Here is a 25,316-nt window from a genome sequence, read left to right on the forward strand (position 1 = left end):
TTTTCAAACGACCCTCGTATAACGTTAAGATCAACTATCGACAAGAGAATTTTAGAGAATGAAAATGGGGGTCAAGAAAGGTTTAATATCAAAAAAAGAATTTCTTTATTTTTGGTTAATTTTAGATAATGTACTTTATATAAACTTACGACAAATATGTATATATAGTATGTACACAGTCTAAACTAAGTGAACCAGACGGTTGGTTAGAGATAAGTGTTGTAGTGTCCATGGTCGAATGAACTTAACAGGACACGGTTGAAAGCGGCAATTCTTGTGGTTCAGGCTACTTACACAAATACACCTTTATACATGGATCTGTGTATGTATCTATACAACAAAGTGGAGTACCTCTCTTACAAGTACTAAGTACTCGCCAGGTACACGAACACAAAGATACTATTACCACCACAAGTACATCTCATCATCAACATCCTTTAACGTCATCTTCAACCCATCCAGTAGAGTGGGTGTGGATTTACTCTCTTAAAAGAGCCCGAATATAAGGACCTAACCACTGTACTATAGTAAAGTGGATTAGTTGGTAACAGTAAACCTTGGGTATATCAGACCGTCCAGGTCTGATGGTGAAGAGGTATACAGTCCTTTTGGGTAAAAGCTTATGCATCGTTTACTAAGCATTTACCACAATATTAAGACTATTATTATTAATTAATCTTTTGACTTAGTCCTTAACGTGAATCTAGCGTTATACTCTTAGTTAAGTCAAAAAGAAACTACATCTGTTCATAAGTTAAGCCTTTCTAGTTGGAGGGAGTGTCCAAAGATCCATCTTCATGAGCACGATATTTGGGTTTATATTTAGACAGTCAGGCGGCCACGATAGCTGAGCGGTTAAGAGACTAGACCCGCAATGCTAAGATGTATTGTTGGTTTAGTGGGTTCGATTCCCCTGGTCTAGTCCTTGGATTTTATTTAATGGTTTAATATGAGATATTCATAGTAAAGTGTGTTAGGCGGTTAAGAGACTAGACCCGCAATGCTAAGATGTATTGTTGGTTTAGTGGGTTCGATTCCCCTGGTCTAGTCCTTGGAGTTTATTTAATGGTTTAATATGAGAAATTCATAGTAAAGTATGTGAGGCGGTTAAGAGACTAGACCCGCAATGCTAAGATGTATTGTTGGTTTAGTGGGTTCGATTCCCGGTCTTAGACCTTGGTTTGTATTTAATGGTTAATAAAAGAAATTTACAGTGAAGTATGTTTGCTAGTCGCCTTCGTCCACGACACCTAATTTGGTAGTTGGACGTAAAATAGGCAATTACTTTACTTTACTATTTAGACAGTCGACTTACGTGGAAGCCCCAATTCAGACTTAACATGACAAAAACTATAACAAACTATTATAACATTTACGGGTGTTGTTCTAGTGCTTCTGAAGCGTGGCCTTTTTAAGCTGGAGATTCCTAGATCGAATCTCACATATAGCTATTTTTTTATTTGTTAAGAAAAAAATGCTAATTGTAAAATATGTGCTTCCGCCTTCCGTTCACGATACCTAATTGGGGGATAGACGTAAAGTCTTGCCTGAAAAAAAATGGAAGATTATTTTATTTTTTCCTATTATAACGTTTTGGTTGAATGATCCTTATTTTACGTGCTCTCCTTCGAGATAAGCAACTGGACGAGGAACTATGGACATTTCTCTTCTCTGAGTCTTTCTCCCTTAGGTTAAATCGTCCGTCGTGCCAGATCTGAAAATTTCCAAATGGATGCTGTAGATCTGCTGAGAGCATGAATTTAAAGAAAAACCTTTAAACTAATTTCTAGATCAGAGAAAAGTTTTGGTAACTTTATTCAAGAAATATATTGTAAGCAATGAGAAGAGTATTGTGAGTAATTTATTAAAACCGTTGTTCTGAATTCAGCCGCAGAGGGAGGCTGTGCTTTGATAAAAGGAGGGATCTCGTTTCCATCCCAGTTAGCTTACCTATAAATTAAATTTAAGATGGCTACCGCCAGTTTCCAACTGAAACTGATTAAAATATAATCAAGTTTTATAAACTTTTAAGTTTACTTGTTGTAATACAAACGTTGAACATTTGAGTGAGTAAAAAAAGGGCGACGAAGAGAGGAGTCAAAGAAGGACGAAGGAGAAAGAGGATAGAAAACAAAAAAAAAGGGTTGTAAACGAATTATAAACATTTCAGCGTGATGAAGAGTAGGGATGAACGCGTCCTAGGAAGATATATGAACGGCCCATCAAGGGTGTACCATTTAATAATAAATTACAGGTTTTTTTTAACTGCTGCCCTAATTGCTATAGCAATTATCAGTGTAGTCCAGCCCTTTAATTAAACACTGCGCTCTCTTCATCAATACTTGCTTTTTAAATAATTTGTTAAGCCTTGCCCGGATGGAGAGGGGGGCTTGTATTTGGTGTGGGGCGAACTGGCCAAAATTTCTCATTTTAACATTCAACTTAGTAATGAAAGAGAAAGGTTATAAAAATTAATTTCTTAATCTATAGGATATTTTTTAGGATAAAGTAATCTTTATTCTTAATCCAAGAGATTTACACGTTTTCTAAGTTCTAGATAACGCTTTAGATAATATAAGATAAGATTCTAGCAGGACGACCCTTAAGGCCTACGCCACAGTTGCTCAGTTTATGGCGGTCTTTCTGGTGATATTGAAGCTAAGCTCAAGCGCCTCATGAACTGCTTCATAAGATTTATTTTCAGCATTCCCCAGAGACTCTCGCATTTCGCACTGCTACGATGAGTTGAAGTGGCTTCTTTCCTTTTTCAAGTCATCCAGTCTCAAAGGCCTTCCTATATTTTTCAACTACTTAAGTTTAAATCCTCGATACATTCCCGTAATACTAGATCTCGCTCATCCGATCTCTATATTCCCTCTCACCGTACCTCATCCTTTGACAAGTCCTTCCTAATACGCGCTACCTCTCTCTGGAACTCCTTACCAACATCTGTCCGCCATGCTCCTCCCCTTTCCCTCTTTAAATCCCTTCTGATCAATTATTTCCTTTCTACCCAGCTTCCAGCGAAATAATAATTGTTTTAATTTATTTCCTTAATTTCTGCTGTTATTTTTATTTTCACTTTTTGTAAATACTTATTTATTTATTTATTTTCTGTTTAATCACAGGCCAAACTATTAAGGCCTCTATTTGTACCTGTATTTATTCTTAGAGGACAATTGTCCCAGAATAATAAATTTCTTTTCTATACTATTCTATTCCACTGCGACCCCTTTGGATCTATTGTGGCTCCCACTACTCTAAGAGCTCGCCCTCCAGACCTCCGTTTAATCAGACTCTTAATTCAGGAGAGCGGCTCTCAGGACTTGGTTTTTCCTCTCTGAGAAGTAACATCCTTAGCCCAGACAAGCTCCTCACACTGACACAACAAGTGCAGTGCCGTTTCCTCCTCCTCTTCCTGACAGAACCTACACAGGCTATCCTATCCTAAAGGTTATCCTATCTCTTACATATCCATCACCTAGCTCTTGAGAACCAACGACCAACAATACTTTCTGTATTTCTTTAAGACAGCCTTTTTTATTCTTCTTCTGTTTGGCAGACTTTTCCTTTCATTTCCCAATTTCCATCAGAGAGCGATGCATGTGCTCTCTAAGCCTACAGTGGCCTGGTTAATAGGCCCTACAATTATCCCTTATAGCCTCCACGGCCTTGACGGATTCATTCTGCAGTCAGCAACACTTTAGATTCTATTGTTTATAAATATTTTCACAGAGAAAATTGCTTTTCTTCCTTATTCAATTGGCTGTCCTCCGTCTCCACAGCTCGGGTGTGTACCCTGTATTTACTTTTGTTTTTCTTCAACTAGCTACAACACCCAGTTCCTTTTCATCATCTATACATGTGTTCATTTAGAACCCGAAAAACGGTACCAGATAAAGTAGCAGAATCAATATTCTTCGAGAATTCAGAATGATTGTCATGGAAGCTGTTAATCTAACACATTCCAATTGAACGACAGGCTGACATACGAGGTGTGTTCAAAAAGTAACGGGAATTTTCGTTTTTTGAAAAAAATATTTATTTATTCATCTACATTAATATTGTCGCCTTCAAAGTAGTCCCCTTCGCATACAATACACTTGTGCCAGCGCTTTTTCCAATCCTCGAAACACTTCTGAAACTCGATCTTTGTGATAGCGTTCAGCTCTTTCAGCGATTCGCTTTTAATGTCATCTATGCTTGTAAAACGACGGCCTTTTAATGTTCTCTTTATGTGTGGAAATAGAAAAAAGTCTCATGGAGCCATGTCTGGCGAATATGGAGGCTGGGGCATCGTTAAAGTTTTGTTTTTGGCCAAAAATTCACGAACAAGCAATGAAGTGTGAGCAGGTGCATTATCGTGGTGCAAAATCCATGAATTGTTTTGCCACAAATCCGGGCGTTTTTTTCGGATTGCTTCACGCAAACGGCGTTGAACTTGTAGGTAGTACTCCTTATTGATTGTTTGACCTTGTGGCAAGAATTCATGATGCACTATGCCATTAAAATCGAAGAACACAGTGAGCATAACCTTCACATTCGACCGCACTTGTCGAGCCTTTTTCGGTCTTGGCGATCCAGAATGCCTCCACTGGGACGATTGAGCCTTAGTTTCGACATCATATCCGTAAACCCATGTTTCGTCACCTGTTATAACACGTTTCAGTAGATCCGCATCGTTGTCGACTTCATTGAGTGACTCTTGAGCAACTTCCATTCTCCGCTGTTTTTGTTCGAAATTCAACAATTTTGGAACAAATTTTGCTGCCACACGTTTCATACCCAAAACATCCGAAAAAATTTCATCGCATGAGCCAATTGATATGGCAACATCATCAGCGACTTCTCTGATTGTGATTCGGCGATCGTTCATAACCATTTCTTTCACTTTTTTCACGTTTTCATCGGTTGTTGATGTGCTTGGACGTCCAGGTCGTTCGTCATCTTCAACGTTTTCGCGGCCACCTTGGAAACGCTTATACCACTCGTAAATCCTTGTTTTACTCATAGCAGACTCACCATATGCCTTTATTAACATTTCACACACTTTATTTCATTTTTTACGCAAAATTTAATACAAATTCTTTGATCCATTTTTTTTAACAAACAAAAATCGCCAAGCTCGAAAAACACGTCTAACCTTAACGGCTGCCACTTAAGAAGTAAACAATGAATATTACTGAAAATTTTATCGTACTTCAGGGGCATGTGTACCAACATAATAAAAAAAAAAATTTTACAATCAGACTCTCCAAACCCGCGAAATTTAAAAATTCCCGTTACTTTTTGAACACACCTCGTACACACACACAAACCACTTTTTTGGGACTCGGAAGATCTCAAAATGGGTATTTCCGGCGACAACTCAAAATCGATAACTTCTCTTAGTAAGAGAAAGTAAAACAAAAAAAAAAAACACATATTTTTCTAAGCAAAATAGCTTCTTCTAAACAGCTTCCGGCCAAACAATCATATATTTTCTTTGGACTTAAGGAAGGATAGGAGAAGCCGTGGTTAGTGTTTGCATGATCCATGACCCAAGATAGCAATAATATTCTATCTGTTACATATCCATCTCTTAGCTCTTGAGGGACCAAAGACCAACAGTACTTTCTGTATTTCTTTAAGAATGCCCTTTTTTTTCATCTTGCCGACACTTTTCCTTTCATTTCTCAGTTTCCAAAACATCTTAAGGCCACTTTCTGTCGTTTTATTTTTCTTAAAATTCAAGTGTGTAATTGTGATCAAGAAAAGCCGATGAAAATGATAATAATTAATTGCGAGGGGTTTTATGCATTTAAATTGTTACCATCTACAACTAATTGGGAAGATATAAAATTAAAAGAAACAATATATTTTGACCTGTTTTAGAAACCCGTTTTGAATCCTAAGGATTTTTTTTATTCATCAGTCAATTAGAGTTCTTAAAATACCGTTATTATAATTATTTAAGTACGAAAAAGGAAATTAATGGTAATTAAAACAATTAAGAGAAGTAAAAGACAAAAAATATCCACTTCTTTTTTTGGAGCCAAAAAAATGTGGGATGAATGGTTGATTGTGATAATGGAAAGACGGAAGTTAACGGAAGCGGCAGAGAGATGGATGCAAATCCAACGGTAATGAGAGAATGAGAAAGAGAGCGTGGGCGAGCGAGAGGGATACAGTTATCATTGCTGTAGCAGCGGCTTGATGAGCTATCGCCAACAGGCTTTAGTTGGCAGATAGAGGGAGAAAAGCCTGTGTATAGCTTGTTGCAGATCATCAATGATTATACCTGCTCTACTCCTCCTAGATTGAGGGAGATTTCAACAGTGAATGCGCAACGAGCGGGTACGCAGATTGTTTGTTCAGAAGAACAGCAGAAATGGTTGCACAAAGTGGATGATGGGTAAAAGCAATGAAGTAATGCAAGTATTTGTTTTTTTTTTTGTCGAATAGGGTTGTGCGGAAATGGGTGGACAGGCGATCTGGGCCAAATCTGGATGCTGAACAGAAGTCGAGGAGGAGATCTCCAGGACAATCCCGTGGTAATTATTGATTTCTTTCGTAATTAGTAAAGGGGAAATTCAATCAGTTGTCATTTGCACTGTTCTTATTTCAATTTACCTTCTTTCTTGAGTCTTACAACGAAGAATGACCATCTTTAGATATCTTTCGATTGAATTAAAATCGGAATTACGCATTTTCAGTTTCCTGCTTTCAGAGCCTTTAAACACATTTAATTTCATTAATTTTATTTCAATATTTTATTTTTTAAATCTTTTAAACTATAACCTTTTGAATAACACTCATTCACTCTATGTAACCTCCCTCATTCAATCAGCAAGAGATAGTAACATAAATGAAGTTGAAATCTCTACCCTCTGACAATGGATGAAATTCCGAAACCGGCCAGGGATACAATAAATACGTGTGCTACATAAAATAAAAGGATTGTCATTTTTCTCGGACAGCTAGGCTGTTCTAAGAGCTATTGGTTCCTATCATGTTAACTCAAGGCTCAGGTATGGAACTGTCTGAGTACCTTGGCGGAAATCAGTGACCAAAATAAGGTCTTTCTGGGTGTGGGTTACCCGGTAATTCAGGAAACGAAGCAGCAGATTTGGCTGGCTTCGTGAAGGCGCTGCGGGAGACTTCGTTGGCCCAGGAGCCCTATTTTGTGGGGTTTCCAAGTGCCTTAAGATTGTGGCCATTAAATTATGGGTGCCTGAGGAGGTCTCAGGAGTGGTGGTGGTTGGCCACCACTGGGCAGGGAGACAGGCGAAGGAGTTCATTGTGGGGCTATTCGGCCAAGGCTGACTGCAAAGTTAATCCGTCAAGGCCGTGTGGTTATTAGGATAATTGTAGGCCTATTAACTGTGGCCACTGCAGGCTCTGGAAGCACATGAATCGCTTAGGCCTGTCAGATGAGGCAGTCTTTTATAGCTTCTGTCAGGAAGAGGAGGAAACGACACTACACGTGTTGTGTCAGTGCGAGGGGCTTGTCTGGGCTAAGGATGTTATTTTCCGGGGAGGAAAAACCAAGGCCTAAGAGTCGCTATCCGGAATTAAGAGTCTTATTAAGCGGACGGGTCTAGAGGGCGAGCTGTAGATTGGAGGTAGCCTCAATAGATCCAAGTCGCAGAGGCGAAGCCTAATGGCCGCCCCATTAGAATCTTATCTTTTATAAATTAAAAGTTTAGATAAATTGTCCAAACAGTAAAATAATTAAGTAGTAAGTTAAGTAATGCCCCATTTTTTCAGGTGGGCTTACTAATTAGGTATCGGGGACTTAGGCGACTAGTAAACATACGAGTAAACAAACTCGTACTTAAAATCCAAGTCCTAGAACCGGGAATTGAACCCAGTATCACAATGCATATTTTATTATAATAATGTAACGTCTGTTTGATTCTTTTTTTTAATTGGCTGATTGAATCAATCAATTTTCCTAGGCTCACTGTTGATGAATCATTTAAATCATTAAAATACCATTAATAATCATAATCAATAATTTTGCTCGCTTAATGCTAAATAGAATAAATAATATATTTATTTCTTGGGGAAAGAATATATCCCCTATTTATTTTATTGCCTGCCCCATTTTTTGCCTTCTTACTTTCATTTTGTTAATTCAAGGAGTAGACGGAGGAATAAAGGAGGGTATAAGATAATCTCAAGAGACATAAGACCGACAAGACATAATCCTCTTCCTCTTCGGGCTACTCATATAGTTCTGTCACCCTAAGCATCTTTTTCTCTTCAGATGTTTCTCCTTCCTTCTACTCCTTCTTGCTTCTTCCAGTCTGTTCTCCTGTATGCTCGCAAGTGTCCCACTATCCTGTCTCCTAGCACAGCATATAACAATAAAATATCTACTTCAATTAAACCTTCTCTCCGACCCCAGATACTTTACTTTCACAAAAAAAAAAAAAAAAAAACACCCTGGCCCGCATAGATAGAGTGCCCTAGCCCTCTTTATTCCCTTTGTTACTGCCAACCTTGTCTTTTTTTATTTTCTTCCACTTCCTCTTCTCTGATACTCCCTGAGTGTGAGCCTGTTTTTAAGCTAGAAGGGGGGGGAGCGTTCAGGAGTTTAGGATTTTCGTTATAAGAGAAAGCGGTGTTGGAAAGGAATAGAGATAGGGGAACTCTCATTCTGTTTCTTTAGTTCCTGTTCTTCCTCTTCCACTCCACATACTACGTACGCACACACACACACACACGGGCGTTTATTAATTCTTATTCCTTCTTCTTAACCTCCACTTCTTCTTCTTCCACAGTTGAAGCTGGTTTATACTTCCTTCCTTCAGTTTCTGCCAGCATCATCGTCTAAACCAAACCCCAAACCATCCCGTGCCGTCGCTCTTAGAAGTATCATTCTTGTTGAACCTGTTGTAATCCTTTAGGATAACAGGATGTCACTTTTGTCTGGAGAGAATCTTCTTCTTCTTCTTCTTCTGCTTCTTTATCATCATCCTCTCTTTGTCTAAAGTCCGGTCTATTTCCCCTCGCCCTATTCTTCTGTCGCCTTCTCCTACCACTACTAGAGCAATATTCTTAACAACATTGTATAGTGTCTTTTTTTACCATGACTTCCTTAAGTCAGCTCAGTATGTTTCAAAGATTTTTAGTTTTCCTGTTTTTTGTGGGTTCCTCGTGATTGTTAAGATGTTTGGGTTGCCCTGGTCCTATCAATAAGGGACTTGAAGTATAACTGTGCACTGTCTCCATTGCTCTTCTACGTGTGTATTGTAGAATTAGATTGTGATAATGACTTTTGGAACTATGAGAAATGTTTTTTTTTTTTTGGAGGTATGCAGAAGAATAACCGTTAATAAAGTCACGGATAAAAAGTCACCATCCAATTATGTGATTGGTGAAAATAAGGAATGCATATAATATTGCATTGCAGTGCACTAAAACAGGGGACCCCCAAACTTTTTACACAGGGGGCCAGTTCACTGTCCCCCAGACCGTTGGAGGGCCAGAATATTAAAAAAAAAAAAAGCATTTTAATGTAAAAAAAAAAAAAAAAAACGGAACAAATAGAATATTTAAAATAAAGAACAAGTAAATTTAAATCACCAAACTGCCCAGTATTTCTGTGGGAATTATGGACCTGCTTTTGGCTAATGAGATGGTCAAAGTCCTTGGTTTAGTTATAGTGCTTTGCCTTTCTTCCTACTTCTGGCTGTTATTTTACACTGTTTTTGGAGCCGTGACGCGTACATCCCTCGTCACCGGAAGTAGTACTGTATATGAGCGACGCAGCGCTTTGCGGCACCGCCGCACATATAGTGCTCCTCTCACTGACCACCTAGTGAAAGAGATGCCCCTTCCGGAAGTGCGGCGAGGGCCGGATAAATGTCCTCTGGGGGCCGTATGTGACCCTCAGACCGTAGTTTGGGGACCCCTGCACTAGAAGATCAACAATCTGTGTTGCATTACTTTTGCTGACATTTATCGTCATTCTCATTCTCATCTTCTCTTTCTGCCACACTTCCAATAGTTCGCTGGATCCTCCGAATTGAAATGACCAGAGAAAATTAATACTTGTGCAAGACTTGACCTTAAGCTCCATTATCCTGCTGCTGCTGTACTTGCAGTACTAAATATTTGTTTTTTCAGTTCAGTAACAGGCTAAGACTCTACAACCTTTACGGCGCATTTCCTCACTCTGAAGAGCTCTCTGTTCCATTGATAAGCAATTAAACTTTAAAAAGTATAGTAGGATTTTATAAACTGAAAGAGCCCTTCCAGAACATGCTTTGCGCGGTGAGGACGTTCCTATATCTTTTCCCAAATTGGTTAGAGCAAAATCTGGTCTTGAGTTTGAATCCTGAAAGCTGTTTTCCCCACTATGTTCTTAGTTTCCTTAAATTAGCTACTACTCAATAACTCGAAATGTTCCAATGGAATGGTCCAGGTGCAGGAAGCCTAATGTTCCTCCCCCACTTGGCCTACATCTAGGAAGGAAAGGCAACCTAAACCTAATTGTACTATCTAGTACCTTTTATCTGTTCGTGACACCATCACAAGTCACAAAAATCACGGGTGAAACTTGGGAGTAGGATAATAGCTACTCCAACGACCAAAATTTTTGTAGGTAAACCCAAATTGATAATCAATAATTGATATTTAAAAAAAAAAAAAAAAAAAAAATCAGCTTAATACAGAAATTTATATAAAATCTTTAGGGGAAGGGACAGCTTATACATCCTACTCGTACTTCACAGAAATTTATTCTATTGGAGGAAGTGGGCGTCCAGGATATAAAAAAAGGATGAGAACAATTCCTGCAATTGACTGAAACAGTGACCGAATCATTCTTTTCTCCACTTACCATCTGGTTCTTAGCCACTCCTACTTTTGCAAGCGGGGGCGGCTAACCACTTCACCTAATATTTTCCACCTTTAGCTGATAATGGCTCGTAAGGAGCATAAAAAAGAACCAAGCGAAGTCATAACTGGATCTCACGACCATCATCCTCCTCTTCTTCTTCTTCTTCTTCTTCTTCTTCTTCTTCTTTGCCACCTCCTTCCAGCATAATCTATATCTCTTTTCGCTTTACCCAAGGACCTCAGTAAAAGACAATTGTTGGTAGAAAAAAAAAAAAATCATGGGCCAAGAAATACAACCCTGAAGAGATCTATATTCTATCTTAGCATGCCGTGACTGTATGTAGAATGTGAAAGCACCCCGAGAGGATGGAAAAGTAAGAATGGCTTACAGCAGACTCAGCATCCAAGTGCAGAAATAGAAGGATGGCCATAGAAGTCCTGGATTTGGTAAAGGAAAGGAAAAGAAAAAAACCTGTGTTTCCTTTGGCGCCTTCTTACCCTCCCTCCAGCTCGGAACCCCTGATACTCTGGAATACCATTAATGGTGTTCCCTCCAGCTGGCAGTTATAACCATTAAAGAGAAGAGCTATGTGTGCTGCTCACATTTATTTTTTTTTATTATTTTTTATATCCTTAAAATGGTAGGAATTGTTCCATTTTTTCTTTTTATATACACTTTTATCTCTGCAGTTCGCCCTTTCACTTGGTGCCATTGTTTTATCGCTTTCTTCTGTTTTTTATTATCTATAAAAACCATAAAACAATCATTATCTTTATATTCTACAAAAAAAAAAAAAATGCCTAGTTGAAATCTTCAGACTGTAGGAGTTAATGCAATGCAAAATGTGCAATTACTAGCTGGGATACAAATAGTGGAGAGGGGGCAGGGGGGCACCTTTGGACAGTTTTAATTTCTCGCCAAATATTTAAAAGCATTTATGATTGGTAATTTTCTCCATATTTTGTGGTAGACCTGTTGTATAATTGACACGAGTTTCCCTTCGTTTTCATTGTTTGGTAAAGTCCAGAATTGAGGAATGGTTATATTTTCTGTAAGGTGGAAGTAAAACTTTTTGTTGCATCTTTGGAAGTGTATTGTGAAGATTTGTAGTGGATAAGGTGTAAGTATTGTTAGTCCATATTAACATTTGGAATTCGTATTTTTAAATCTATCTAGTATTTACAAAAGTCTATTTGCTTGCAAAAATGTGTTGGATATTATATTTTCTTTTATGGAAGGAGAGGGGGCACACATTTCAGCATCACCATTTAAAATGTGCCGCCCTACCGATCTGCAAGTTTGTGACTTTTTTTTTGGTTTAATCGCAGAGAAGGGGAAAGTGGGTCCGAACCTACATTAAGAAGCGCAACAAACCGAATATTTTTTTCAAACTTCCTAAACCCATCACACTTCGGGTACATTATCCCCGAACTGAGTCATTCTTGATTTTTGAACTAGATTTCAGTGGTCTGAAAGAGAAAGTAATGTAGTAGTCGAGAGAAATAACTGATAGAACGTAGATTCAGAGTAAAATTAATATCATTTCTTTCTATTTTATATTGTGTTCAAAGGTACCCCATCAGTGGGGCAGATATTAACATTTGACTCAACCAAGTTGACTGATATTGTTCTTCGCATCGTTCAGCTGAACCTAATTCTCTAGGCCTCCATCTATATCGGCCTGGGGAGCCCCTTAGAATCACTCCATTCTTAATTGGAGCCCCTAGCCATCTCACTATTCCCTTCTGGATCTATTCGACTAAATCCTGTTCTTGGCAAAGTTCTCTTATCTTAATGTTACTTTACCGTGCCGAACATTTTTTTTTTTTTTCTTCTCAGTGCCATCTTAATCTTCTTTTTATGATCTATCCAGGAGTTTTTCTCGACGTTGCTCAAGCTTTCGATCGCGTCTGGCACCGGGGATTGCTTGCCAAACTCAAGAGCATCCTACCAACTACATATTTTCTCATCCTTCAATCTTACCTTACTGGACGCTTATTTAGTGTCGTCTGTGGAAATTCCTACTCTCCTTGTTACCCAGTTCGAGCAGGTGTTCCCCAGGGAAGTGTCCTTGGGCCTGTACTCTACACCATATACACTGCTGATATTCCTACCAATCCTCGTACCTTCCTTTTTACTTATGCCGATGATACGGCCATCCTCTCTCCTCATAAAGACCCGGTCCTTGCCTACCGCTTCCTCCAATCCCATATAGAATCTCTTGAGCCTTGGCTAAAGAAATGGAGAATTAAAATTAATGAAAATAAATGTAATTACATTACATTCTCCCTAAGGCGAACTGTCCTTCCACCCGTTTACCTAAACCTCACTCCTCTTCCCTCAACAGATTGTGTTAAGTATCTAGGACTCTTCATGGACAAACGCCTAACCTGGAATCCACATACTAGACTCAAACGGAAAGAACTGAACAGACGATACAAACTTCTCTCTAGACTTCTTGACAAGCGATCTAAACTCTCTCTACAGAATAAACGTCTTATCTATACTATGATACTAAAACCTGCCTGGACTTACGGAATGGAACTTTGGGGCTCAGCCAAAGCTTCCAATATCTACAGAATCAAATCCTTCCAGTCAAAAACTCTCCGTAGAATCGCTAATGCTCCTTACTTTGTTTCCAATCATACCTTGCACCGAGATTTCCTTGTTCCCTATGTTTCTGAAGCTGTAAGATCCCGTTACTTTAAATTCCACACATCAATCACCTCACATCCCAATCCTCTAGTAGCTCAACTTACCACTCTACCAGGAAATCCTCCCAGGCGGTTGAAGCGCAGGTGGCCACGCGATCTTCTAAATGAAGTAAGAGCCAATGTACTATAGTGAACTGTACCACTTTGGGAGTTTCACCAATGGGTGAATTCTCCCCTCATGTATTCATGTATCTATTCTATGTATCATGTTGTATCAGCTTCACTTGATGCAGAATTATTCTGCAGTTGTGAAAATAAATAAATTAAAAAAAAAAAAAAAAAAATGATCTATCCAAATCCTGCTCTTGTTACAGTTCTCTTATCTCAATGATTCTAGGTTACTTTGTGCCCATCTCCATACTTCACAGTACTAAACAATTTCCTGACGATCTTGCTCTTTCGAACATTCAACGATCTTTCACACTTCGTTAAAACCCCCTGTCCTGACGATCTTACTCTTAAAATCATTCAACGATCTTTTTCACTCTTCATGGTTAAAACCCTTGTCTCTCACTGGAGTAAACGACGATCATACGCAGATTTTATTGATATTTGACAGAAATTGAGTTACCCGCACCCATACACACCAATCTAGCCCAAAATTCCATTCAAATTGACAGACTAAGTACATTTTGGTAACTTTAAAGCCAAAAGGGAATCTTTCATTTTGAGCTGGCTTTGACTTCATAGATGCACGCTTACATATTCAAACAAATTACTGGGAATGATTATTCATAACTCGAAACTCTTTTAACAAGTTTTGATATTATTTTTAAAATAATTATTATTATTTTTTTCACTCTAACTTTATAACAATTGTACAATACACTAAAACAGAAAAATACAAAAGGAAATTCGAGGAAATAAAGAAAAAGAAAAGTAAGTCATCATAAAGAAAAATAAAGATAAGGGGGAAAAAAAGGGTTTCCCATTGTTGTGAAAGAATGGGATCAAGGGTGGGACGCTTGAAGAACTCCAAAGAGATGATCCTGTGGAAACTAAGTCACTCTCGCCCTTGGTCCCTTGGATCCTGTGCTGCAACTCCCTCTGACTGTTAAACAATTGACTTGTCAAACTGTGTTTCTTCCCTTTTGTAATCCAAACCAGAGCCAACTTCTTCTTCCACAGGCAGTCCCCAATATCCCTCGACTCCTTCCAGTCCTGGCCACTTGCCCTCTTTACTAAATTTTCATCCTTCCTACAATTCTTCTTTTATTTCTTCCCTTAGAACAATACGAAAAAAAAAGAAAAAAGAAAGTTGCTTGGACCCGCATCTTTAAAAAGAAATTTCAAAAGAAACATTTGTTTTAATCTGAAAATAAACTTTTGAATGTTTTCTGATCAATACAGAACTGTTTATTGTATATCAATGGAAAAACCGCTTACCAGTGTAAGCAATTACTTACCAGAAAGCTGGCGGAGCCAGGAATCAACATTGTACAAGGGGATGTCACTTTTTATCCCTCTCGCTTAAGCCAATAAATGTCCAGGGATAAGCCCTTCCTAGTCCACTAAGCGCCGAGGAGTTGTATATAGACCATCCTCACAGGAGCGAAACCAGGACAGGACAATCTACCATTTTGAAACTACATCTAGGTCTTACTAATATTCAATTGTCAGGAATAGTTTTTTTTTAATAATCCTCTCAATCTTGAGGATCATATCTCCTTAATTCCGTGTAGATCTGAACCCTGTAAATTTTGGGATTTTTGCTCTGTTAAATCATGTTATAGAGCAATGGTTCTCAAACTTATTTCCTCTACCGCCCCACTTTGAGAATCAATTATTTTCTAGCGGCCCCCTAAAATTTATAACTTTACCACAATCGCAATCAATACTTTAATTTAATTATAGCGTGCCATATGAGTCTTATCCTGTTTCTGAGTTCGAACTTACATTTTTAAATGAGACTGTTCTAATGAGAGCAATAAAACGGAACTTTATAAATAATATTTACACAAAATTGTATTCAAATTAAAACAAACATTTCAATTTAAATTTTGGAACTAATCTAATGTGAAAGATGAATCTGATGATTTTTAACAAGTTATAAGTTAACAGGTTAATATCAGGCTCGAATTTACTTAATAAATACAGCTGTAAGTCACCGCGTTCGGTAACATGTAAACGATTTCTCTTCTTAGCAGCTTTGCCACAGTACTAAATCCACGATCAACACGAATACGGCGATGGGAATGGCTATCAAAAAATCGTTGAACAATCGACCTACAATCCAGGGTACAGTTGCGGGATTGGCTTATGTAGCCCAAAATTAACGAAACAACGAAATAATCGATGTAGTGTAGTAAGGCAGGTTTTGATTGTAGTTTAAATTATTATAAAAACACAAAACAGTTATCGACCCCCCCCTAAACCGCTTCAACACCCTTCCAATTTTCTCTGGGCCCTTTATCGCCCCACCCCTCCCATGTAGGCCTCCAGCGCCCCCGAAGGATCTGTTATCGCCCACTTTTTAGAAAGAGTGTTGTAAAAAGTTAGGAGTTTTTGAGGAAATCAAATTTTGTGTGCTCTGTGACTGGAGTCATCTTTAGTCGGCTAAAGAAGTTCGGCTACTTTGTTTGAAAGTCCGTATGAAGTCCTGAGGGAATCGTAAGTCACAGAGTCAGTAAAGATGTGTTTAATTTGAGTGCCACCAAATGTCCGTGTGTCTTTTAATTTGAGTCTTGCCGGTCCAATTGGGAGGCGGCTCAGTATTACATCTTCTCGACGTTTAGATCGGAAAGAAGAGCCCCATTTGTTGATATCGCTTTCTTTGAATCCCAATATAACCAATAGCTTCGTATCTCTACCTTTCAATTACCCAATCAAAATTTTAACTTAAATATTAACCTCAAGTATTACTCGAGGTATTAATTGTTAATGACTTATAAGTCTTTCTTTATGGAGGACTTAAAACTTGAATTTCCCATAAAACCACAACATGGAAAATTGCACGAATGCAATATCAAGAAAAGAAATAACGACCAATGATGATGATGAGGGAACAATTAGAATTTTAATGAATCAGCCAGTGACTTGAAGTTCTCAGCATTTCAATGACAAAAAAGAAAACTAAGCAGATATAAAGGAAATCCATTAGGAAAGTTAGGAGGAAGGTTGTGTCAGAGAGAGATGATTGTGAGCTTGATTATTCCTCCTGTTGATTCCTGCTAGGGTTCCCTCTGTCTATCTCTGTCTCTTTCTCTCCATACTGCTGCTCCTGTTCTTCTCAAAACGTTCCCCTCCAACCCACTACTGAAGCTCAATTGCCATTCCAATCCCGCACTATAGACTAGTCTAACATCCTACCTACTAGCAATGAACCGCATTCAAGCATCGCTGGGAAAAGGAAAGAGAGAGAGAGACAGAGAGAGAGACAGACAGACAGAGATAAACGCCCCCTGACACCCTGGATTACAACGTGAGGGAGTCGATTCAATTTTCTGGTCGGCCGCTTCCGCTCATCTTCTCACGGAGAATTTCACGACAAAAGCCAACCCACAAGCAACTAAATGACCTTCAGTTTGGGTAGCAACCTGGCTGTACCGACAATATACTCGTAATTTGGATTTCTTTTTTCCTCCAAGAAGAAGGGGATGGAGACCGTCTTTCCCACAATTTACTTCCTCTTTACGACGTTGTCATTGTGATAAAAGAAAATTAATTCTCTTATAGTCTATCAATTTTTGAAAATGAAAATGGGTAATTCTTGACTATAAAAAATGCATTTAAATTTTCATTTTAATCAAATAATTTTTATTATTTTCAAGGGTTTTGTAAAAATAACTAGAGAAGGGTTTAAAAAGTAATATCTATATTTTTTTTAGGTGTGCTTTACGTCTAACTACCAAATTAGGTGGCGGAAACGACTAGCAAACTTATTTTACTAATCAATTCTCCTATTAACAATAAAATAAAATCCCAAGCCTAGACACTAGGAATCGAACCCACTAAACCAACAAACAATACATCTAAGCATTGCGGGTCTAGTCTCTTAACCGCCTAACATACTTTACTGTTAAATTTCTCATATTAACCATTAAATAAAATCCAAGGCCTAGACACCAGGAATCGAACCCACTAAACCAACAATACATCTTAGCATTGCGAGCCTCGCCTCTAACCGTGCAGCTAAGAGAACGAATTAGTTCAGTAGTTTAGAGCATCGATACCGAGTTCAGATTCTAATCGTATAAATTTCCGGCGATGACAGTTATCGTGGAAGACTTCGTTCGATTCATGATAACTGGAGTGAATTGCCAATGGCCTGAGCGAAGCTGTAGGTACAGGTAATCGATAAGGAAAATCGATTGGCATAGATGCTCTTCGATTTTTGCGCAGGCATCAACTTATATGACTTAACAAAACTTATTTCATGTAGCCACGTAGTATTATCGATAATGTGTGAATGCAAACTTCTATCTTGGTCACCTCAGTCTAACTGTTAGGCGTAGTCCGCTCCGTTATTGGTCTGGAAAAAAGGAAATCATTCACTTGAATTGAATAAAAATTTATTTCTATAAATAAATACATAAAATAAATAGAGAAGTATAATGTATAATACAGTTTAACCTTCGTAACAAGTGAGGAACGAGAAAGGTTAAGCGAGCAGGATAGGAATGCAGGGAAAAAAGGAGAAGAAAAAATCTGCAGCTAGTGTTAGAGAAGGAAGTGTTTGATTCTTTTGTGCCTGTAGGAAATGGAAGGATCTGTAGGAGTCTATGTCGCGGCAGAGTGGATTAGGATGAAAGTCTTGGATGGAAAGGAGTTTTGAGCAGACGATTTTGGATGTAGGAGTGTACAGGGAATAATGGATACAGTCTCTGTGGAAGTGAGTCAATGACTAGTGCGTCGAGGAGAGTATGTTGTGATTCTCAGAAATTTGTTTTGCTTTGTCTTGGAGTTTCTTGATGTTGCTACTACAAGTCAGGCTCCTGTCAGAGCAGGCGTAGTGCAACATCGGCCTAATGACTACTTTGTAGAAGAAGAGTTTGTTGGTTACAGTCATTTTGGAGTCACTTGGAGAGAAGAGGAAATAACAGTCGTGTAGTCCAGTTTGCCTGAGTTTACTTTGTCCTGAACGTGCGCAGTGAAAGTCCAGTTTGTTGTCTAAAGTTAAGCCTAAGGTACTGAAATCTTTCAAAATATCTGTTGATAAGGGAAGACTGAAACTTCCGTAAGCCGTTGCATAGCAAAGATATCACCAAAGATTTATTGTTGAACTAACATAATTGTTAGAAGATCATAACCGAGACTATTGCTACATAAAGTACGATCTGGTGTCTCTGGTCCTGAAGTTAGTTCAATTTTCTCTTCCACCTCACAAAACAGTCACCGGACATCCGCAGCTTTTTCTTTTACTATTCCTCATGAATATTACCCAATATATTACATCTCAATTTGCATATCTCTCCTAACATCTGCATTAATAAATGTTTTTATAAAGACAGTTGAATCCAGAGTTTTTGCATGAGGTTAATTTGTGGGAGTCTTCTTTAGTATTAGTTATTTATTTATTTTTTCTAATTTGCCTCTTTAATTACTAAATTAACATAATTAAGTATTTAGTTTCTATTTAGCTAGATAATAAAACATATAATTAGTTTATTGAATAGTGATTATAGCTGCCCATTAGCTGATCTGGGAATTATTGTAATTTGGCAAAATTCTTAATTTTTTTCACACTTATTCTTTACTTCATCATAACATGCGAATTCCTTGGTATCTCCCACTTACAAAGCCACGCTCTTGACCACTAGACCAACACCCGCCCATCACTGGCAAGATATTCTTACCCCACAGTTGTCACTAATTAAACATTTTGAAGAGAAACTGGGCATATCAAAAACAGCAATTTTGATAAATTACAGGCACTTTATTAGCAACAAAGATGTTACATTGATAGCTAAATTTAAGGTTTTCGACTCTGTAATGAGGGCTATAATGTGCTATGCGGCACAAGTTTGGGGACACCAGAGGCACCAAATTGTTGAGAAAATTAATACATTTTTTCTTAAAAAACTGATCATGCTACCCAGGAATATGCCTCATTATATTATATATTCTGAGACAAACGTAAAACCACTCTTCAACTTCACTCTTAAAATGCATTATAATTATATTAAAAGAGTGATGGTAATGCCCCAAGTGCGTCTCGTTAAACAGACAGCGCAAGAAATTATTCATAAAAAAATATATTGGTACAAAGAATGCCAACAATTATGTAATAATTATGGATTACCAATGTTTAACTATAATCAGAATGACGATAGGGATTTACTTGAAAAGCTGTTAGAAAACATAAACAGGGAATTCGAGCATAATCTAAGGTCTAGCGCTATCCGCTCTGGATTTCATGTATTGTATAAAGAATTAAGTACTAGTTTAGATGGTAACCATTACATTAACGAGGTAAATAACAGTTGGAAGATGTCAACAATCATGAGACTGAGAGGAGAGTCGCTGAACTTAAATTACAAAATCAGTAGAGAAGAGAGAGCGCGTAAGTGCGCACTATGTAATTTAGGTGCATTAGAAAATGTAATTCATTTTGTAGGGCTTTGTCCAATATTGCAAGAGTTCAGGCTGAGATGGTTAGGACAACAGTTTATTAGCTATGACGTAGTAATAAAATATCTTAATGGCGATTTCGGATGGGAAAATTTATATAAGTACACTGAATGTGCCTTGAAATATAGAAATTTTTTGATTAACGAATTTAATTTTTAATAAATAATCGAACCCCATCTTTTATTCTATAATTGTCTATGTTGCGTATTTCATTTTATTTTGCTTTTTATTTTATTTATAATAGGAGATACAAAATAAAAAAAAAAAAAAAAAAAGTACTTTGATTGTTTTAGATTTGTTTTGCACTAAATATTATTAATAGTGAGAGTTAACTTGGCGGACGGACTTTGAGTCCATGCCTAAGTGTTTGTAACAAATTTCATATTGAATTCAATTGTAACTTTTGTTTAAATAAAACACTATTATTATTATTATTATTATTATTATTATATTCTTACCGTAATCATAGGTCAAGAAGTCTTGCATATGGAGTACATTAAAATGATGTGATGATTGCTTTTATTTGATGATTAAACAAAATTTATCCTGATTCACTCACAACCATTACATTACACTACATGTTTTAAAATCTTCAATTATTATTATTTTTTTTACTTTGCGTCACAAATAACATTTTTTTGCAATCAGAGGACCTTCCCAAAGCTGGTGTATTTCTGGTGGAAAATTAATATTGAAAACCCGTTCACCAATTAGATAAAAATTATATCTTTGTGGTTAAATATCTCTACTAATATTAGGGATATCGAAACGGGGTCAACGTCATTTTTCACAGGTTTTTTTTATGTAGCTTTCATAATCATTGCCAAAACTAATGGTCCTTATGAAACCCCAATCGGGTTTGTGGCCGTAACTCCGCCAAAAATGAAGATACAGCATTGGGGGTGGAAAATTTGAAAACTAGACCAAAAAAAAACATATAGTTTACTTCGTGGGTTTTTTGTTTTTTCGGAATTCCGCTTTCCTAAAAAGTTATTAGCGATTGGTGCGTTTTAAATGGATCACCCTTTATTATATCAGTACCCTGGAGGTGCACAACACTAAGTCCATTTTTTTAATCTTTCTAATATAATATTTCTTTTTCTATTACCCAACCATCACTTAAGGTGTATCTATGTTATTACTTATTATCGACCAAAGATTTAAGCAATATAACTCCCTTGGGCTTATAAGTAAGAAAAAACCGCGAAAAAAACTCTTTCATTCGCTCTCTTGTAAAAAATTTAAAATTGGACATAGTGTAGTGTACCTCCGAGATACTAAAATACCAATTATCTTATTGCTCTTTAAACAAATAAATGTAAACACGTTCTCCGGCTAGGCAATTGGGTAAACAAAATTACAAAAAATTGCGGGGGAAAAAAATAATCGATATTCAATAAACAGCATTTCGGTTGACTGTTTCCATCCATCGATTGGGCACCAACTTGGTATTTTGAATCGAATATTGGACTTTCTATGATTAACTTTTTCTGGATTTTGAGTTTAAAAAACACTTAATTTTATTGGTGTATTCAAAATTTGAATTTCCCGCTGCAACTTAAAACTTAAAAGTGAGCAATGTTGCGCCTTTTTTTTTTTTACAAGGAGGGAAAAGAATTGTAATAAAAACATTATAGCAGTGAACAATATGTTTTATTAAAATGGCGCCAAAAAATAAAGTATTCCGTTTATGGTTAAGTACTTTTTTAATTACGAATTATTTATTAAGAATGGCTAGTAATTATTTATAAATAACTTGTTTTTAATTAATTGCAAAAATAATGCAAAGTAATTTTTTTTTTTTAAATAATTTATTGTTTTGTTTTTTTTAAAGTCAATGGAAGGCTGGGAATTTTTTCTTTCCCTCTTTCAGTTTTTAAGGTCAACACTGTCACAGTTATAAAAATAAAAAACTACAATGAACTCCGGCTAGAGGTTCATTGGCTTCACCCTAATTATGTATGCAAACGATGTGAATAAAAAAGAAAAATCTAAAAGAAATTAGTAAAATTTTGTTGAATTCTTTTTCTTATTTTTTGATTTACTGTTGACAAAATAAATTTAAATATCTAAGAATAAGATTGTGTACGTATTTTTTATTCTTTTATGTCTCGTTTCTTTTATTATCTCTTTAAAATGTCTTTTTAATTTTATTTGCATTTTTTATTTATGATTTTTATTAGTGAAGCTGTAGCTACAGATCTTATTCTTGTTTACTTTTATCCATATTTTTATCCATCAATTTTTCAAAAAAAATTGTCTGCAATTTAAAAAGTCTCAACTTTAAAGTTCATTTAACGCTATTGTATTCATCACCATCTAAAAATTGCATCACATATTTTGAAGTTGAAGTTAAGAAATACGAGGTGTGGCTATTAAATAACGAGACTATTGCTGTAAAACATTTTATTTTAAATTTATACATATTTAGTTATTATCACCTTCAATATACTCGTACACCACTACCCTATTCCTATAACGCTCCTGGCGAATTTACCATTGTTCCAAAACAGTGCTGGAAGTCTTTTTCTGTGAACTCCTGCATGACACGTGCCGCTTTTTCTTTCACAGCTTCAAAGGACTGAAATCGTGTTCCTTTTAAAGCAGATTTGACTTTGGGTGACAGATAAAAGTCACATGAGGTCAGGTCAGGCGAATAAGGCGGCTGGCCTAAAACGGGGATGTTGTACTTGGCTTGGAAACGTCTTGACAGTGTGAGCCGGTGCGTTGTCTTGAAGGAGAACCCCGTGACTTATTCTTCCACAAATTGGATCGTTTTTTCCTTACACTTTTCTCAGAGTTGAGCAAGCACCTACCGTGATAGTAATGTTGATTAATTATAAACCGATATTTTCATCCGTTTTTGGACGTGGAAGGGCGTCCTGGGCGGTCATCATCTCCGACGTCTTCTCGGCCATCTTGGAAACCGCTTGAACCACTCAAAAAAACTTGCGCACATGATACAACATTCATCGCCATAAACTTCTTTTAATAAAAGATCAAGTTTCAGTAGCGGTTTTACCAAGTTTTGTTGTGAAATTTCACGACAATTCGTTGCTCTACTATATGAAGTGTAGTATCATGTTTTCGGCAAAACGAAACTAACACCTTCTTACACAAACGACGGTTTCGGTCAGACAGATTTCTCTACAAGCCAGTGAGACGCTGCAATAGAAAGAGAAGGCTTTACGCTGCACAGCTGTCGGTCGTTAGGATTTGGCGAATGCATAGTTCTTCTGTATCTGCATAAGTCTCGTTATTTAATAGCCACACCACGTAGTTTATTAAGTCTATTTGCATTATTCTCAAATTTTTTAGCAAATAAGTGCTTTAAAAAATCAAAAACTTTTATTCTTTTCAACACGAAAAGTTACCAGATTTTTGGAGGGAAATAGAACCCTCTGGCGGGAATATTTAGGGCGGGAAACGTAGGGGAGGCGCGAGTGGATTATAGAGTAGTATCATCACCTATGAATGCTAGAGTGTAAGTTTGTCTTACCGGGCACCAATCAAGGGCATCATAGATCTGAACATGACGGTGAACACGCAGAAAACCCTTTAATAAAAAAAAGTTAAAATTTTTTAATAGATTCCTCATTAATTTTTTTGATAAACAAATAAATATTATTCTAACAATTATATCTGTCTAATTAGTGGTTCAAAGTGATCCTTGAACAGAGAACCCACGCTCCATATTGTCTGAAGAGTAAAAACTAATAATAATTAAGATAGGCAGCGAATGGAGGGGTGGAGAGGAAGATCAGTAAGGCACTTGTGAAAAAATATAAAAAAAATACATTGGTGGGGCGCTTCCTTGTAGTTAGTTATATAACACTTAACTGCAATACATGTGTTCAGTGTTCGGTTAACTTACCAACAGGTTCTGACAAGTCTCTGCAGTGCCACCTTGATTCTACAATAGTAGCTGTTCAATTTTGTTTTTTGTTTTTGTTTTTTTCTAAAAAAGTAAGTTATCATTTTGTAAAACATATTATTATTTCTATTTATATATATATTTTTAAATTAATTTTTTTTAACACCAACGCTAGATGCTCCAATAGTAACAATGACAATAATATTGACACTCGTTAACTGAGACAATAACAATCCCTATCATTAACTACTCTTCTCAAAAGAAAGGAACTCGCGAAGTTATTGGCGTTTTTAATCATCGCCAAGGTGGATGATCTAGAAGGCGATGAGATTATAAATGGTGGCGGACAATAGGTCTCTAGAATGAGACGGTTAAGTTCTGATAAAAGCTTTTGCAATGAGTTCGAGCCACTTGATTTACAAAAACGGAATTACTAAGAACTGTGTGGATGGTTAGATTTTGAAACCATAAAATGGAGCCGTTTAACGATAGTACGGGCAAAAAAGATTGAATTCTTTAAAGATTGAAGCGTTATCGTTGTAACCCCCACAATTCAATCTAGGCGGGTTTTAGTATAGAAGGTGTTAACTCTGTCTTCTGCTTTTTTTTTAAAGTGAAAGATTAGTTCGATGATCTTCTGGTCTTTTAATCTGTCGATAGCCGTCAACTGTTTGTCTGTTAACTTCAGCTCGTTTAAGTCGTGTGTGCCGGTTCTAAGTCAATTAATATTTAGTAAATTTATTTATTTATTAATTATCAATTTCATCTAATTATCTAAAACCTGCTGAATGAGTTTCAATGATCGAAAAACGTCTTCAATCGACAATGATTCCTTTTTCTATGATTTAAAACGGAAATTCGTAATTATCCGCCGATTGTTTACGTAAAGCGATCTTTATCGATGAAAGCAAAGTCATTTGAATTACACAGGTTGTTTTTTTTTTTTGGTTTATACAAAGCGTAACTTAATCTAAGACTCCCACGATGTGTTGTAATACTCTTATATGCACTACCTATCCTAAGTAGAAGTAGATATTTTCGTGGCTGGTACTTAAATTTTAGTTTATTTGGAGTCAAAAAAATATGCCTCAAAAATAATTTAGTAACTATTCAGGTCTGTATTTTCATGATCTTTTAATTTAGTTCCAAAAATCAACACGTAGTGCAAAAAAAAAAGAAAACCTTCGATCAAACTCCCCAATTTAGGGCAAGAATAAATGGCCCTTCTTTCTACAGAAACCAAAAATATTATGAACCTGAGTCTTCTTTATAAAGAAACATTTTCGAAAGCTATAAAATTCTATTCAGGTCTGCCAATTTCCGTCAA

The 25,316-nt window shown here is 36.8% G+C and overlaps 1 protein-coding gene across 1 annotated transcript in view; it reads left to right on the top strand.

Moving 5' to 3' along the window:
• Positions 1-25,316, top strand: part of LOC141448492 (arylalkylamine N-acetyltransferase 1-like) — a 201,644-nt gene that overhangs the window by 166,611 nt on the left and 9,717 nt on the right. Inside the window, exon 6 of the mRNA XM_074116871.1 lies at positions 6,445-6,533. Within this exon, the coding sequence (XP_073972972.1) occupies positions 6,445-6,533 (89 nt within the window). The remainder of the gene's footprint in view (positions 1-6,444; positions 6,534-25,316) is intronic.

This window comes from Rhodnius prolixus, unplaced genomic scaffold (genome assembly GCF_049639745.1).
Source record: "Rhodnius prolixus isolate KJV_2025 unplaced genomic scaffold, Rpr scaffold_2, whole genome shotgun sequence".
NCBI classification, from domain to species: Eukaryota; Metazoa; Arthropoda; class Insecta; order Hemiptera; family Reduviidae; genus Rhodnius; species Rhodnius prolixus.